The 16,893-nt window shown below is 30.9% G+C and overlaps 1 protein-coding gene across 1 annotated transcript in view; it reads right to left on the bottom strand.

Moving 5' to 3' along the window:
* LOC106685087 (thioredoxin domain-containing protein 12) overlaps positions 1–2,525 on the bottom strand; it is a 4,602-nt gene extending 2,077 nt beyond the window's left edge. The window contains exon 1 of the mRNA XM_014427576.2: positions 2,246–2,525. Within this exon, the coding sequence (XP_014283062.1) occupies positions 2,246–2,422 (177 nt within the window). The 5' untranslated portion in view covers positions 2,423–2,525. The remainder of the gene's footprint in view (positions 1–2,245) is intronic.
* Positions 2,526–16,893: the final 14,368 nt, after the last annotated feature.

Raw genomic sequence — 16,893 nt, 5'->3', positions numbered from 1 at the left:
AACAAAAAAATATTTATATTAATGAAACTTTATGAAGTGCATTATAATATCACTTAACCGACTTTCGGGATTAAACGGTAAGAAAAAGGAAATTAATAAAGTTAATTAAATTAAAAATAAATCATCTTAATCGTCTTCATACATATGCGCAAAATAACTCTTTATTAATTAAAAATATATCCTTTTATAATAACTATTTGAAATAATTTTTGTTTGACAATTAAAAACTTAAAATCACTCTCTCAAGGGTAATAGATATTACTAATGCAAGTACCCATTATAGCTATATATACTTTACTGAAGGAAAAAATAATAATACTGAAAAAAATTAGGTAAACAATATATCGTTGATTAAGCTGTGATACTTCGTAAGTAAAAAAAAAAACAATAAATAAATAAACAGCATTACGATTTTATTCTATTATATTTTTTCAAACTTTAAGAATTGTTCAAAGATGTGTAATGTTTTTATTTTGGAGCTAAGAGATATGGAACTTGTCTAATGATACGTCATAAAAAATAAAAATTAGTACGAAATATATCCAAAATAAGGAAAAACAACCAACATACAGCAAATTAATTTTGAATAAATCTAAAATAAACCATCTTGATCACAGTCATAACTATATAATTTATTACAATATTACAGAATAATGAAATAAAAAGAAATAAAAAATCTGTTCAGTTAACTAATTGTCTTTTCTTTACCCCTTATATTAATATAAACCATAATAAATAATTTGTGTTTCGTTTCAAGCACGTCTCTCAATTTACATAATGTTTCAGCATAGTAAAACGCAAGAAGAGTTAAAATTTTTACCAACGAACTATTATTATTATTATTAATGAATAATAATTACTCCATGATTTAATTGTATTATTGGCGCTATATTACAGTGGATACTATAAAATATATCAAAATCTATAAAATAAAAATATAATATATCTATAATATAATATGTATATAAAATATTAAATTCTCAAATTATTTACTGAAATGATTTCGTAATTATTATTAATTACGTTATATGTATGATTTTTATATTTTTAGGTTACTACACTTTTTCTTTATATTTGCTATCCTTTCTTTCCAAACAGTTTCTTTGAAAAATTCCACAATAGCCTTTTCCAGGTACAAATAAGAAAATTATATTTTTTTTTCTTTTTTCCTTAAGAGTATATGTACTTATAATACAGAGTAAAAGGGTTCTGTAATCAGATGATATCAAAACTTCTTCATTATTTTAATTAGTGTGACTGCCGCCATTTACTTTACCTTAGGTGTTTGAAAAAAAAATATTCAATAGAAAATATTAATTAAATGCCACAGAAATACTTAGGGTAAAGGGAAAAAAAAAAAAAAAGGAACACATAGGGTAATTTTGATCCAATGTAAACAAAAATAATGATAAAAAAGATGATAAATATTAGATTATAAATTTAAATAATTGAATTTAGAATTTCAAATGATAATGTTCAGGTTTTCATTCAGAAAGGAACAAAAATAGTTAACAACTACTTATTTTACGACGTTTCGCCCCACTTTAAGAGATTCATCAGGGCAAAAAGATTATGTTTTTGATGTAAAAAATCATGTTTTGGTATCGTTTTAGCCCTGATGAAGATCTAAAAAGTTCGGCGAAACGTCGAAAAAATAGTTGTTAATTATTTTTGCCATTCTGACCGCAATCCAGACCATCTTCTTCATTATTTATAAATATTAGATATTCATAATGTTATAAAAAGTAGAATTAAATTCAAGTGAAAAAAGCATGGTTTATTTAAGGATTTTAATAGTTATTTTAGAGTGGGGCATAATGAACGATTAGGTAAACGGCCACGATTACAATTTATAAAGCAGTTATTGAAAGTATGCTAAGGTAATACGTTTCCCTTCTGGTTCCGAAATCTCACTCTTAAATAGGTTGGCAATGTCCCAGGCTCGGCTTCGAGTCACATGTGTGCATTATAACTATCATAGTTAACATTAATTATACTACAACCAATACAAGAAAATTCAATCACTAATTTTAACTAACCGAATGTAATTGAAAGGGCAAAACAAATCGTCATGTTTCCTTAAAAACTCTAAAAAAATTTTTTTTATTTCTTTAAAATTGGGCATACCTTGTGTTGTGTACAACACGCCCTGTGTCCAGATTTGATGGACATAGGGTTAAAAACAGATACATACTTTTTGATACAACAACTTTCTACAATGATTTTTTCATTGTATTTTACTTACCTTGAAAATTTGACATCCTGAACATTCCGGATCTTGTATGAGAATGCAGATAGGCTTTTTCTCCTGCTTCGCAAGCTTGAGAGCTTCAGACCAGGATACCCAGCTGTTTACATTCGGTTCCTTCTTGTCCTTCTTTGAGTCATCCGGTGGATTCTGACCGAGTACAACAAATACCATTTCGAATGACTTAGAGGCAGTTTAAATTTTAACCTAATTATCTCTGATACCGGAGATAACCGGTGGCCAGGTGGTTGCTTTTGGATCTGCTATTCATTCATAAATACACAGATGTTTGCAGCATTATGAAACATTCTATTTATTTCGAATAAAAACCGAAATATAACAAAAATTGTTGATCTTGGTATAACTATTGTTGATTATAACAGTAATACATAATAATTAACAGTAATACTTCCTCAATTGGTTGTTGTAATTACATTTCATATCTGGCGTTAGGATGTGAAAAGGATAAATTAAATTTTATAATAAACCATCAAGTTCCTCCAGTATCCAATCCTTACAGTCCAAAATACTTAGTAAAATCCTTAATGCTCCTTACTTTGTCACAAATCAAGTCATCCATCAGGACCTCAATGTTCCTTATCTTGCCGATTTGGCCAGAACCAGACACCGTTCCTTCCATAATAAACTTCTCAACCACCCAAATCCACTTGTTTCTAACCTTGCTTCTCCTCCATTACCTAATAATTCTCCTAGGCGTCTGAAAAGAAGATGGCGTCGAGATCTTCTCATCTAGAAATGTTATTGGAGTTCTATCAGTGGGTAGAATCTCCACATGTTTGTATCATGTCAATATGTGTCCTACAGCAAATTTACTTGTGGTATATATGTGTATACTGTTGTAAATAACAATAAATAAAATATTAAAAAAATATATATAATATTTCAGAAACCCCGAAAATAAGAATAATTCAAGGTTTTATCCCATTCTGAAGCTAAAAATAAACTGTGAACGTAAACTGTTTTGCTCACTGAATTGAGTTTTAAAGTTTTAACAGTCACACTTAAAATTTCCACTATTACACATTCCAGATATTAATATTTGCTACAAATTTTATCACCAGTCGAAACACAATAGCATCACAAGCCAATATTTTTAAGAGGAAATTTCCTCTTATACACCGATGGTTCCAAAAGCGATAGTGGTGTTGGAGGGCAGCAATAATAGATGACTTCAGAGTGCTAACGAGTCTTCCCTCAGAAAGCAATTCATTAACCACAGAACTGACAACAATTTACCTGGGGTTACAGGAGATCTAAAGTGGAAAAAACAACAATAATATCTTACTATTCACAGATTCCATGAGCTCATTGTCACTATTCAAAAACGTATATATAACACATCCTTTCGCATCACTCATATAAAAAATTAAATTGAATTTTAAGTTAGTAAAAATCCATCTTGAGCAAGTGTCGGAAAATCGACAACTTTTTCAGGTAACGCATATAAGGAATGCTGCTATCAAAAGTTGGGGGTACTTCAAGAGGGGTAGCTGCCCCTCGCTAGGTACGCACATTTATATAAGCAGATATGTATAGACATTAATATTTTTATTCACACACAGTGGCCACATTGTTTTCTTAACTTCTATCTTCTTCACTGTTGAGGTCTGAGGGATGTTGGTTTCGGGGATTACCTTAATGTGGACCGTTCTATGTGAGTATATAATAAACACTATTTAAAGTGTATTAGACTCATTTATAAACACACAAGTTAACTGTGATACAAAGTTATTCAAATCTGCCTTTTAAGAAATATCACCGATTGAGGTTATAATAGTTGGGCTGAAAAGTTCGTAGGCTAACATAGAAAACATTGTTTTATTTTTTTAAATAAAATTTGATTTTATTATGCAATATAGTTTCCTTCGAGGGCGATGCAACGATTTTAGAAGTCATGCAATTTGTCGATACCATTTTTATAGTATGATTTGTCTTTAGCCTCAAAATAGGCCTAATTTTCGGTGATTGCCTCTTCATTGGCGCAAAATTTCTTTCTAGCGAGCATTCTCTTGAGATTTGAGAACAGGAAAAAGTCGGTATGGGCCAAATCTAGAGAATAAGATGGATACGGATTTGTGACACAGTGCATGTTGTCTTGATAAAAAAGAACTTTCTTCATTTTCAAATGTGTCTATTTTCTAGCGATTTCGTCCTTAAACGCTCCAATAACGCTTTGAAATAGTTGCTGTTGATGGTTTTTCCCTCTTCAAGATAGTTGATGAATATTATACCACGGGCATCCCAAAATACTGATGCCGTAACCTTGCCAGCCGACTGTTTCTTCATTCCACGCTTCAGGGTTTATCACGTGCAGTCCACTCGGCTGACTGTCGATTGGACTCCGGTGTGAAATGATGGAGCCATGTTTCATGCATTGTCACAAATCGACAAAAAAAATCGGGTTTATTATGATAGAACAGCTCCAAATACTACTCAGGATTATCAATTCATTTTTGTTTTTGGTCGGTTGTGAGCTCGCGCAGAACCCACTTTGCACAGAGCTTTCGCATACCCAAATATCCAACATGTTCTTTTAATATCTTTAGGGTCTCAGCTATCTCGATCAACTTCACATAACGGTCATCCAATTTTGTGGACTGTTTTTATGTTTTCGTCGGTAACAGCCTCTTTGGGGCGTCCCTTGCGTGCATCGTCCTCAGTGCTCATTTCGCCTCGTTTAAACTTAGCAAACCACTTCTCAACGATTGATTTTCCTAGTGCAGATTCCGAATAATGTTTATCAAGCGAAGCCTTAGCTTCGACAGTATTTATTTTTTCACCAAAAAGGATTGGTTTTTTAACACACAAAATTCCTTTTTATCCATTTTTTTTTCAAACTAACAAACGCTGCATCACTCAAAATGTTTTATCTCAAAAACTAATAGTCCGACAGCAATCACATTTATAAATGTATCTTTTGAAAGTTAGGGATAACAAAAGATCATATGCATTGTATAGACTAGTAGCGCCATATATGTGTCAGCCTATGAACTTTTCAGCCCTCCTGCTAAATAGGAAAAAAAGAAGGTAATTTTTCTGCTAACAACGTCAACAACTGTAATTGTGGGACAGGTAAAGGAGATAGATCTTGACCGTTAAGGTTTAAATTTAGGCCTGTAAACCAATTGATACTGAGATGAAAATCCTTGCACAACAAGCTGAGGTTTTCTATTAACCAGTGGATGCAATTAAAGCAATGAAAATTTCAAACAGACACTATGATCTTATTTGGACATAAATTTGTATGGTTTGGGAGAATGGCCCATACGCTATAGTTACTAAGTTTTCCATGTTATCAATTTATCATAAATTAATCTTAAAAACATTATGAAAAAATTTAATTTCCTACCTTATTACACCGCCACAGCCAAATATTGATAATCAACATAATTGCGGGCACTTTTGCCTTTGTCAAATATTAATCATTAGTCAATTTTCTTTAAAACTTCCTAAATCATAAAAATATTATGCACTAATAAATTAATCTATATCATAATTTTTAAAATACCCATTATTCTCACAGTTACAATTATTACATTTACCAGTTTACAATCGCTACTTCACTTACATACTTACTTACTCTATTTTACTTAGTAAGTGGAATAAATATTGTAAAATAGAACTAGTAAATATTATAATCATAACTGTGGGAATAAGGGGCATTTTAGACATTGTGATAAAGATTAATTTATTAAGTGCATAATTTTTTCATAATTTAAGAAGTTTTAAAGAAAATTGACTAGCGATATGTAAATAACCTTCAATTATTTTTAATATCAATATTGGCTATAGCAGTGTAATAAGATAGGAAATTCAATTTTTTCATTATGTTTTTAAGATTAATTTATGATGTATATAATCCTTATAAATATCTATATCTGCTTACCTTAGCCTGGAAGGTGAGTTAAAAACAGAATTTCACCGATAATTCCTAGTTCTTGTAGCTTCATTTCGACCTGGTGCCCTAAAAACCGAAAACATAATTAGCTTTTTAATTGGCTGGTAGCTAAAAGTGGAAAATGAGGTCATCAAAACTCCAGTAGGAACACCTGTTATTCAGGTAATATTCTACCTTGCGTGAAAACGTTTTTATTTTGAATTAATAATATGGAGGGGCATTGCATTTCCGTGGGCCAAATCTGTATACGGAAACAACGGTACAAATTTTAAATTATTATTATTTTAATGATAATTGAATGTAAGATACTTATTAGCTCCTTGGGGTCAAATAATATTTTTTGTTGTCGAAAATATTGTCTGATCCATGTAATAATAAACCTATTGGAGTTTATTATATTTTTGTGGAAGACCGGCTTTATTATTGTCTCCTTCCAGAAGAAAAAGCGTCCTCTCCCAAAAATTTATAAGGTGGCGGGGTACGAGAATAGAGCAGCAGGCAGCATACTATATCTGGGTGTCACCCTTGATAGACACCTGACGCTAGCCCGCCACTGTAATAAGAAGATATAGCAGGTCAGGACTTAGGTTTTACAGGCTTAATCACCTGCTAACGTCTCCTAATCTTTCTCTTCGCCTCAAATTAATGTGGCCAGCCCTGCTCTACGGAGCACCTATGCTGACCAACATGACATCTTCAACGGCCCTCAGGCTCCAACAGTTTCACAGCGCTATACTCAGACGTATAGTTAGATCTACTTCACTTCAAAGACGGACCACATACTTACGACACTTGAACTATCGGCTGTGACAGAATTTATATCTAGGAGACACACCAAATATTTTGACATCATTCAGTACTGTACGAACCCATTATTTAGGACACTGACACCGACAGGACGGCCACAAAGATGCCACCTTTGTTACTGTTGCCATGGTGAAATAAAAACACTGGTGATATCTGCGTAGACAAGGGTGTTACGGTTGTCATGGTGAAATAAAAACACTGGCTAGATCTGTTTAGACAAGAGGTGTTACGATTGTCATGGTGAAAACAAAACACGAGCGATATGTTTTAGACGAGTGGGTTTTGTTTTTGTGAAGGCGACAGTTTTGGATTTTGAACACGTATGTTCAGACGAGTGGGTTTTGGTTTTGTGAAGGTGACAGTTAGATTTTAGAACACGTTACGATTGTTCAATGTGAAATGGTAATAGTTTAAAGGCTCTCTGTCTTTACTGTTTGAACCGAAATAGCACCCATATGAGAAATGTCATCTTATATGTTTTGTTTTTCAAAATTATGGTGTTCTACTTCATTGGACGGTCATTAACACTAGAAGTGGGGATATAGTGCAGTGACGTTTCTTCAGCATGTCCTGGATAAGAGAATAATAATGTAAATATTGTTATTAAGGTTAAGTATTTAAGTTAAGGTTAGGTCTACCTATAAGTTTTAATTGTTTTATTAATGGATAAGAATTATTTGTTTTCCTTTTTCATTCTCTGTATATATATTTCTTCTTATTATCAAACTTTTGTACATATAGTTCAGCTGTTCTTTCTCTGTTTTCAACTTGTTAATTTACTTATGTTTTTTTCTGTTGTTCACGGAATATTACGATAATTCAACAGGTGGGTTGGTAACACCCCTGGTTTTCTGTTATCTACATGTAAAGGTATTTGCCAGTGGTCATAATTCAAAAATTGTTTATATAGGGGTATATTTTAGCTATATTGTGGGCATAATGCTTCGGGGTTTTCGTTATTTCCAAGAAAAAATAACGTGGCACCTAAGGAGTAATTTATTCTTTATTGTTTTTTTCTTTTTTTTTCTTTTGCCATTATATTTATTTTCCTTTAACTCATACCCTTCTCCGCTGAGCGGGGGCAACTATAAACGATAAACATATAACTAAGGATAAGTCAAATTTGCGGTTATAGCACACAGACTGTGGACTACCAACTTACTGTCTATAGGCTTTACGAAATCTGATGAGCCCATCATCCATCAAACAGCAGACTCAACCCACATTCAAATTTTCAGACAGATTCCTTTCCTCATTCCCCTCTTAAAATGCAGTTGAAGAGTTAATTATAGTTACCAACTAATTGTACACCAAACCCTTTCCATCCATGGTGTTTAGAAAAAAATACTGTGGAATCCATTACAATCGTATTATAAATATAGTAGCATTAATGATCGGCGTTGTAGATTTTTAAAAATTTATTTATAATGTAATATATTAACCATATTATTGGGATATCCCTTTGTACAATACAGTTATCTTGATACTAATTATGTTTTACATAATTACTCTATTTTACACTTTGGTGAAACAAACCAAAGGGGGAAAAACCTTATTCAAAAACATTATTGAATTAAAATAACATTGAATAGAATTAAATACATATGAGTAACATAAAATACACATCATTGATTTATATTTATTTTAATATATATTTGGTTCTTTTTTGTTTATATCTACTGGTTGTAGATTTAGTGTAATTTCCTATTTCTGTGATTAGATGGTTCAATGAGTTGGGACATGGCTTGCAGAAATTATGTCAGTTTATATATGGTAATCTTATGTAGCCTATATTTAATTCAGAGTGCATTTTAGATATTCTAGTGTAATATGGATAATTACTAAGAATTCTGAGACATTTGTTTTGGAATACATGTGTTGTTTTTATATTGGTTGAGCTAGTCAAATTCAAAGGAGACAATTTTATGACAACCTCCTGTAATGAACGAATCTATTATTTAGGACACTGACACCGACAAGACGGCCTCAAAGGATGCATAGACACACAAACAGATTCAGACTCGACTGAGGACTACTAACTTAAATTCTAAGACATTTGTTTTGGAATTACAAGTATTTTTTTTTTATATTGGTCTACTAACTAGTCAAACTCTATTTGGGGCAGGCATGAGATAAGATGGGTTTTAGTACCATATAGGATCAATATATTTCTACTGGATGTATGTATAATATTTTTTTTAAAATAATTTATTTATTGTTATTTACAACTGTATACACATATATACAACAAGTAAATTTGCTATAAGTGACATAATGACATGGTACAAACATGTGGAGATTCTACCCACTGATAGAACTCCAATAACATTTCTAGAGGAGAAGATCTGGAGGTCATCTTCTTTTTAGACGCCTAGAAGGACTATTAGGTAATGAAGGAGAAGCCAGGTTAGAAACAAGTGGATTTGGGTGGTTGAGAAGTTTATAATGCTACGGTATCTGGTTCTGGCCAAATCGGCAACATATGGAACATTGAGGTACTGATGGATGACTTGGTTTGTGACAAAGTAAGGAGCATTAAGGATTTTACGAAGGATTTTGGACTCTAAGGATTGGATTCTGGAGGAATTTGATGGTTTAGTTGAGCCCCAAAGCTCAACTCCGTATGTCCAGATAGGCCTTATAATAGTCATGTAGATCAGTCTTTTGTAATTAATTGGCAATTTAGACCGTTTGTCTAGTAAATGTTGCAATAGCCGGAATGTATAATTTAAATTTTTTGTTAAAGTATTGATACATTTTATAAAAAAATTTCCTTACTTCTTTAATTTCGAATTGAAGTAATGGTTAAATAGCATTTTGCTTTCTAGAGTGACTCCTAAGTATTTAACTGTTTTGGTAAAATGAACAGGGGATTGTCAAATTATAGTTCGTTGCATTACGATGACTTGTGTTTGGCCCTTTTAAATATAAGAGCTTTCCTAAAAACAAATTAATTTTCTATACATCAAATTTGAAATATATTCAGTGGTTTCCTGTGAGATAACTCAAAGGTACGAAGTCACCTACTTTATCAAGGGTACATTGATAGATTGAGGATGTGAACTTGACAAAAAGATCGAGGATTTATTGGATTCGGCTCCCTTTCCAACACCATCGTAAGTCAAGCTGTCTATACCTTCCTCACCGCTATACCTCTTTCATGCCTTTCTACTTTTTTTTTATGTCTTTTCTCTTGCTATATACCTATGAGTATATGTATATGTATGTGTGTGTATAGATCTCAAAACAAGAGAAAAACTTCTTATGAAGCTATGTCTGTTAACACTTTGATTAAAAGATATTCACTGCTCAATATTTTTGTCATTAACGTAAACATTAAAATTAGAACAGTATCTAGTGTTTAAGAAAGAGTGCTTCAAGACCTCTCAAATGAATTGCGTGGCAGCTCAAAATGCTACATCTAGTGGCAAACAAGAAGTAGTAGGCTCTAAGTATCCTATGAGTGAGAACAAAGCCATTGAAGAGTTGACACAGGCTATCTGGAACAATTTCATCTTGCTGGTATTCAACTATCACTCAGGGTCATATCATTCATTAATCTGTGTAATCTATAACCGAAATTTAACTAACAGAAATTGTAACCACTTTTGGTTAAACATTTATAACTGATTGTCATAAATTATACAAGAATGTAGGCTCATCCTTACATAAACATAATTTAAATAATGAGATACATGGCTCATTATTTAAATCAATGAAGTACAGTCTAGAAAATCCAGAACCAGTTTTTTTATAAAAATCAATAACTGGAAATTTTGACTAAACTCAGGCTGCGGTGATTGAATATCAGGTTCTTCTTGAACTTCTTTCTCTAATAGATGCAGCGGCCGAACGGCAGTGGATATGTGTTATAGTCACGATCTCACATCTAACAAAGGGAATTTTTGCCTCGGGATTACAAGTCTATGTAATCCTGGCCAATGACCTGAATTCTTTACGATGAAGGATAATTTAAGGTCGGGAAAAAACAACACATATCCAATGCAGTTAGGTCACTGCTGTGGAAGAAAGATGCCAGGCCTAACCTAATTCTGTAGATAATCTCTTTGAACAACATCTAATAAGAATTTTTGCGTTTGTATTTAATAAAAAAGTAATTGGAACACATATTATGTTAAGCATTATAAAATAATTAATTCACAACAATGAATATGTTTAGAACTAAACTCAACATTATATATAATATACCGTATGTATCATTAAGGCATAAAAAGAAGGACAAGTCAACACTTGAAATAGTACAGGCTGTAAAAAAAAATAAAATTTATTTGGTAGGTACTTCTAACAAACTATGATTTTGACTGTATTATTATTTTCACACTATTATATTATTTATACATTTTAAGTTTCTATTGGCAATGCCAATTTTTAAATTTTAATCCCTGAGTTCCCTATTTTATTCCTAATTATATCCTATGCTTATAAAAATTCTTTATAGTTTTTTTATATTTATTCTTTAAATATTAATTACTGATTAAGATTTTTTTTCGAAGGTTGAAAAACGATATTGAATATTGCCTTACTTTGTGAGCATACTGTCAGAGCAGACCAAACTCTAAATTCTATTAATTCAGGGGCTGTTTTTTCCCTAAGTAAATTATCCCCAAAGTTCCTGACCTAAATAACTTCGAATGGCTAACATAAAACAAAAAAGAACACTTGAAGTCAGGACGTAGAAATATTAGGCGCAGATAGAGACTGAGGCGATATTGAATTTACAGAAATACTACAAAAAAAACCTTAAATTTTTATACTGCTTTTTATATACCATTTATAATTCCAATCAGCCTGATTTAATTGTAATCACCCAATGATAAATTTTAAAAAATGGTATCGTTTTTTATATGCTTTTGTTATTTCCTCTCTTTTATTGTTAGAATTATTATTTTATTATTCATTTTTTGAGCATTAGAAACAAAATAATTAATTCATATAAAATAAATAAAACACTCCTAATACTTATATTAATCTTCTAAAATATTGAGGTAGTAAACTTGAAATTGAGTGTCTCTAAATCCATAAATATAAATCAGAAGTAATTTATTTATTTTTTTAATATTTAAAATACATGATTCTTTTTTAGAACTTAAATTGAAACCATGTAGGAAGACAGAAAATACAAGTTTAATTATAAATAATTCGTATGCTTTAATTGCTTTATATTAAAATACATCAATTATTTTTATTTCTTTATTTTTTGTCATAATTGATAATGTGAACGGACAAAGATGTTATGTTCCAGCTATAGTTTTAAAAAATTTAATTTAATAAATTTTTCTTTATTTTCATACTGGAAAAGTAACTTATTAACTTATGAAAACTATTACAATATAAGCTTTAAAAAAACAAGGTGGTATATAGAAAGGAATGTTTAAAATACTCCTTTGAACAACAATCCCCATATATCCTTAAATGTCGGATCACACTTTTGCCTAATAGTGTATTTAATAACAGATTAGTTTTTAAGTATACTAGTGTAAAATGATTCTAGCATCAATTTCCTCAGATTAACTTATGTCAGTGAATCCCAAAGTGTTCGCCGCGGCTCCCCAGTTCCGTCATAAGGGCACTGCAAAATATTCAATTAAATAATTCAGCAATTTTTTTGAAATTTCTAAATCTGGAATTTTTGTGCCAAAAATCCAGTATACTGACAAAATTCCAAGAATTTAGAAACTTTCAAGGCTTTATTTGTTAATTTATAATTCAACAAACCTAACCACATGGTGGTTGTCCAGTCTCAATTATCGAAACAGTTGGAACTAGATATTTTATATTATCCCCAGGAAAATAGTATCTGTTTTCAATTTTTCGCTGTTAAATGGGTAATCGCTTTTAAAAAGGGATGTTTTCAAGGATTTTTCAAGAAATTCCAAAATCAGAAAAAAAAAACTGATTTATAAGGGCGCCGTAGAAAAAAAAAATCAATTATTTAGGAAGCCACAAACCGAAGAAAGATTGGAAAACTCTTCTTTACGTTAACAAGGTGCAATTTTATATGTATGTTTCAAACATTCCTCTTTTGGTTGATTTTATTCTTTAATGACAAATATAGTTCATTAAATAATAAAAATTATGAACTTTATTCATAAATTTTACCTTGAAACATAGTTTATTATGTAATGAACAAAGTAATAAATTTATTAATCGGTTATTTATATTAATATTGTACATTTTTATATGATTTTATAAACATAAATGCTATAATTATTCTACTGTTAAGGATAGAAAAAATTTAAAAAAAAATACTTAATAGATATGGAGAGGAAGCTGACCTTTTACTTGGCAAAGTCCTTTTTTTCTTTTTTTAATTTATATCAACGGGGTTAAGAGTACATTATGTCTAAATAAAATTAAAGTTTAATGAAAAATGAACCGCTCTGAAGATGCTGAGAGCTTGAGTCTTAGAAAAAGAAAAAGAAAAATTAAAAATCGAGGATGTACATAAATAGTTTAGATCTCTAAGCTACTCTTTTTAACGGACTTATTATAAAGGACAATATAATTATTATAAACTGTCTTTCGTCTAAACTAACAAACAATTAACAATGTATAAAAAATACTTGATTTATTTTATATAAAAATATATATATGAAAGTTACGACTTCTGAGGAATTCATTACTATTTTTGATATAATTTCAACAATGTTTTCTCACTTATACAACGAATGAAATGAAGGGGATTAAGCCATCGATTGGAGTAAAGTGCTCAATATTTAAGCACAAAAAATACAGCATGGTCACGAATCAAACTCCAAGGCTAGAGCAAAAACGTTATGAATTTCTTTCTGTATAGACTGAGTTTTATTCAAATTTCAGTGTAACATTTCATATTGAAAATATACTGGGTCATTTCATATGAAATGTCTGTTTTTATTTTAGAAGTTCAAAGTGCTAATTTAAACTTGGGCATTCGGAAGCCCAAGCTCCTAGAAACATCAACACAGCATTAGGTGAAGGATGTTGTAACGAACAGGCTATTTGTCAGTTGTTTTTTAAAAAACTTTTTTACCTTTTAGTTGGATACTACGATCTGGATAACCTACCTAGAGGAAGACCTCCAACAGCACTTGACGACGAAGAGCTCAGGGTTACTGTCGAAAAAACCCTTACCCACCAGTTAAAGAACTTATAGCACAGCTGAATACGTTATACTCAAGTGTAACAACAGTTTCTCGACAATGAAAGACCGTAGATGTAGTAAAAAAGTTAGATCTTTAGATACCTGGAAAACAATTATGTTACGCCCTCATTAGTTGAAGCTTCATATGACATGAGTTTCACTGCTTACTAGAAAAAAAACGCACCTTTTCTCAAAAAGACAATAACGTGTGAAGGAAAGTGGATTGTGGATAGCGAGAGACGTCGGTTAGGTCAGTGGTTGAATATCGATGAAAAACCGTGACACATGCCAGAACCAAATTTCCATGCAAAAATCGTTCGTTTCTGAGATGTAGTTGATGGCAGGAATAATTTCTTTCTCAGCTCTACCCAGAGTTAAAACCATCACATTCACATAGTACTGCAGTGATATTGACATATTGTATCATCAATTTCTAAAAAACAACCTGCGTTTGTTAACCAGAAAGACCAACCCTTTTATACGACAATACCAGAACTCATATTTCAAGACAGACAATAAAGAAACCAATCGAGCTGTGTTAAGTTCTTTCACGTCCGCCTTATTCGCCAGACGTATCTCCAACAGACTTCCCTCTATTCAGGAATTTGGAAAACTTCCTTTAATGTTAATTTTTTGAAAATGATTCTCAGATAGAAAACGCATTTTCTGAATTTATTTGTCACAAAACTCTGATTTTTCAGTTTTAGGATTGAAAAATTTACAATACGTCGAGGGAAATATAAAGAGATTGAGGGTAAATATTTTGAATAAAAATGTTTTAATTTCATTATGTTTTTTTTTTAAACTGAAAAACCTTTCTTGTGAAAACTGACATTTGATATGAAACGATCCAATACTTCATAATATAGGCCAATATCATCAATCACTTCAATCCATATTTCTGTTGGAATTTATGGTGATACCAGGCTTTGATTTTCGAGGCGAAAAATTCACATCTTGATTTTACATTCTCCCAGTCCGGTTAATACTGAATACTCCTAGACGATTAGTATTAACTCTACACGATCAATCTGAACGTATGTGGTTCTCTTAATATTATAAATTAGTTACTGTGATGTGGTTAAATTTAATTCACAAAGATTTAATAACTTATTTCCAGGACTTTCTTGGGCCTCAGTGGTACCTATTTAGTAAGAACTGATACGAAGTGCGGTAACGTGATATTTTATTATAATTTAATTTCATCAGTATAAACCTTTTGGTATTGTGAGTAAAGCGATAACATTCTATTCATAAAAATACTGGCTCAGTAGGTTTCGAAATGGAAAGATAATGAATAATAAATGATAAAATAATTATATATAATCTTTATAAATAGTGAAAATTGTCTGTGACTAAAAGTGTTGACATTGACTGTGATTAAAAGTTTTGATTTTTAATTTGGTATGAAGAATTGACAAAATAGGGTAATTGTCGACTGAAATTAATGACCTGGGCAGAATAGACTGCATAAAGATTTTTTTTTTTTTAAATTGATGTGGTTATAAAATTGTATTAGGATTGTCCTCCAGGATGGCCGAATTATGGATTTATTTAAAAAATAAATAAATATTATGACTGGTCACTTTATTTTTACTTAATTTATTAAAGGATAGGTAAAAAATAAATGATAGTTTTGTTTGTTGGCAAAACTTGGATTACGCAATATGCTTAGGTTATTAGTACTTCATATTTATGTTGGTCATTAATAATGTTATGCTGAACAATTTCATCATAAGTTCAGTTATTGAAAGGATATGTATTTTTTTCTGTCACTGAAGTATGGATACAATATTTCCTAAGTTAAAAAAAAATAAAAGCAATTGTTTCATTTATCCCGATTTTAAATCAAAACAGAATATCGTGTATTAAATAAAGCGTACAGCCATGAATATTAGTTGGTGAAATAGATGTCGATGATGTACTTTGTTACTCAACTTTTTTCTTACTCCTTAGCTTCTTGATTTCTTGCAATAGAACGTAGTTTCTTATAACAGTTGACAATCCCGTATTTAATGAACAATTACCAATATGTTAAATCTGTAGGAGTACAGGAAAAAACAAGACAGACAGCAGTTTAGCTAAACGAATACCTTCATAAATCGGATTTTTTTTTTTTACTTTTCTTATCACTACGATTTCAGAAGTTACAAATAAAAATATAAACAAGAATCTTTAGAAAAAATATAAATGAATATTGTTACTATTTTTAAATATGTTTCTAAATATTTCAAGAGAAAGGTTGCACACAATCCAAAAGAGTATTTTTTTTAAAATTTTAAAGTTATTAGTTTTTTATGACCCCTACCACTGAATATAAATAACGGTTGTACGAAATGTGGTAAACTTATATTTTAATATCAACAATATAAACAAAAATAAATCAACCGTTGTTGAAAAATATAGTTCCATTATAAATATTTTAACCTTTTCACCGATCAACGCTGTTCCAACATCAAACCTTATCGTGCAGAGGGGATTCTTGTGAAAGGGGTTTTCCTCCACGATACATATTACATTACAGGGGTTGAGTAAGATGTGAACCCTAGAGATCTCTTCAACCCTTAAGACCTTTCAATGTGACTTCAGGTCTGATATATAGGGTGAAATTTTCACTTTCTATTTTGTTGTAATTCATGGGGGAAAAAAACATGACCCTTTAGGCATATAATTATGATACCTATATTGTGTAAATAATTATTGTTCTCAAAAATTGTATCATTGAAACACGTTGTTTATTAATTATTTAATTTAATATTAACACATAGAATTGAG

The sequence above is a fragment of the Halyomorpha halys genome, unplaced genomic scaffold (assembly GCF_000696795.3).
Source record: "Halyomorpha halys isolate HHAL.00 unplaced genomic scaffold, Hhal_1.1 Scaffold657.1, whole genome shotgun sequence".
Lineage (NCBI taxonomy): Eukaryota > Metazoa > Arthropoda > Insecta > Hemiptera > Pentatomidae > Halyomorpha > Halyomorpha halys.
Note: the sequence above shows the minus strand (reverse complement) of the source record. Positions and strands in the feature narration are given on the sequence as shown.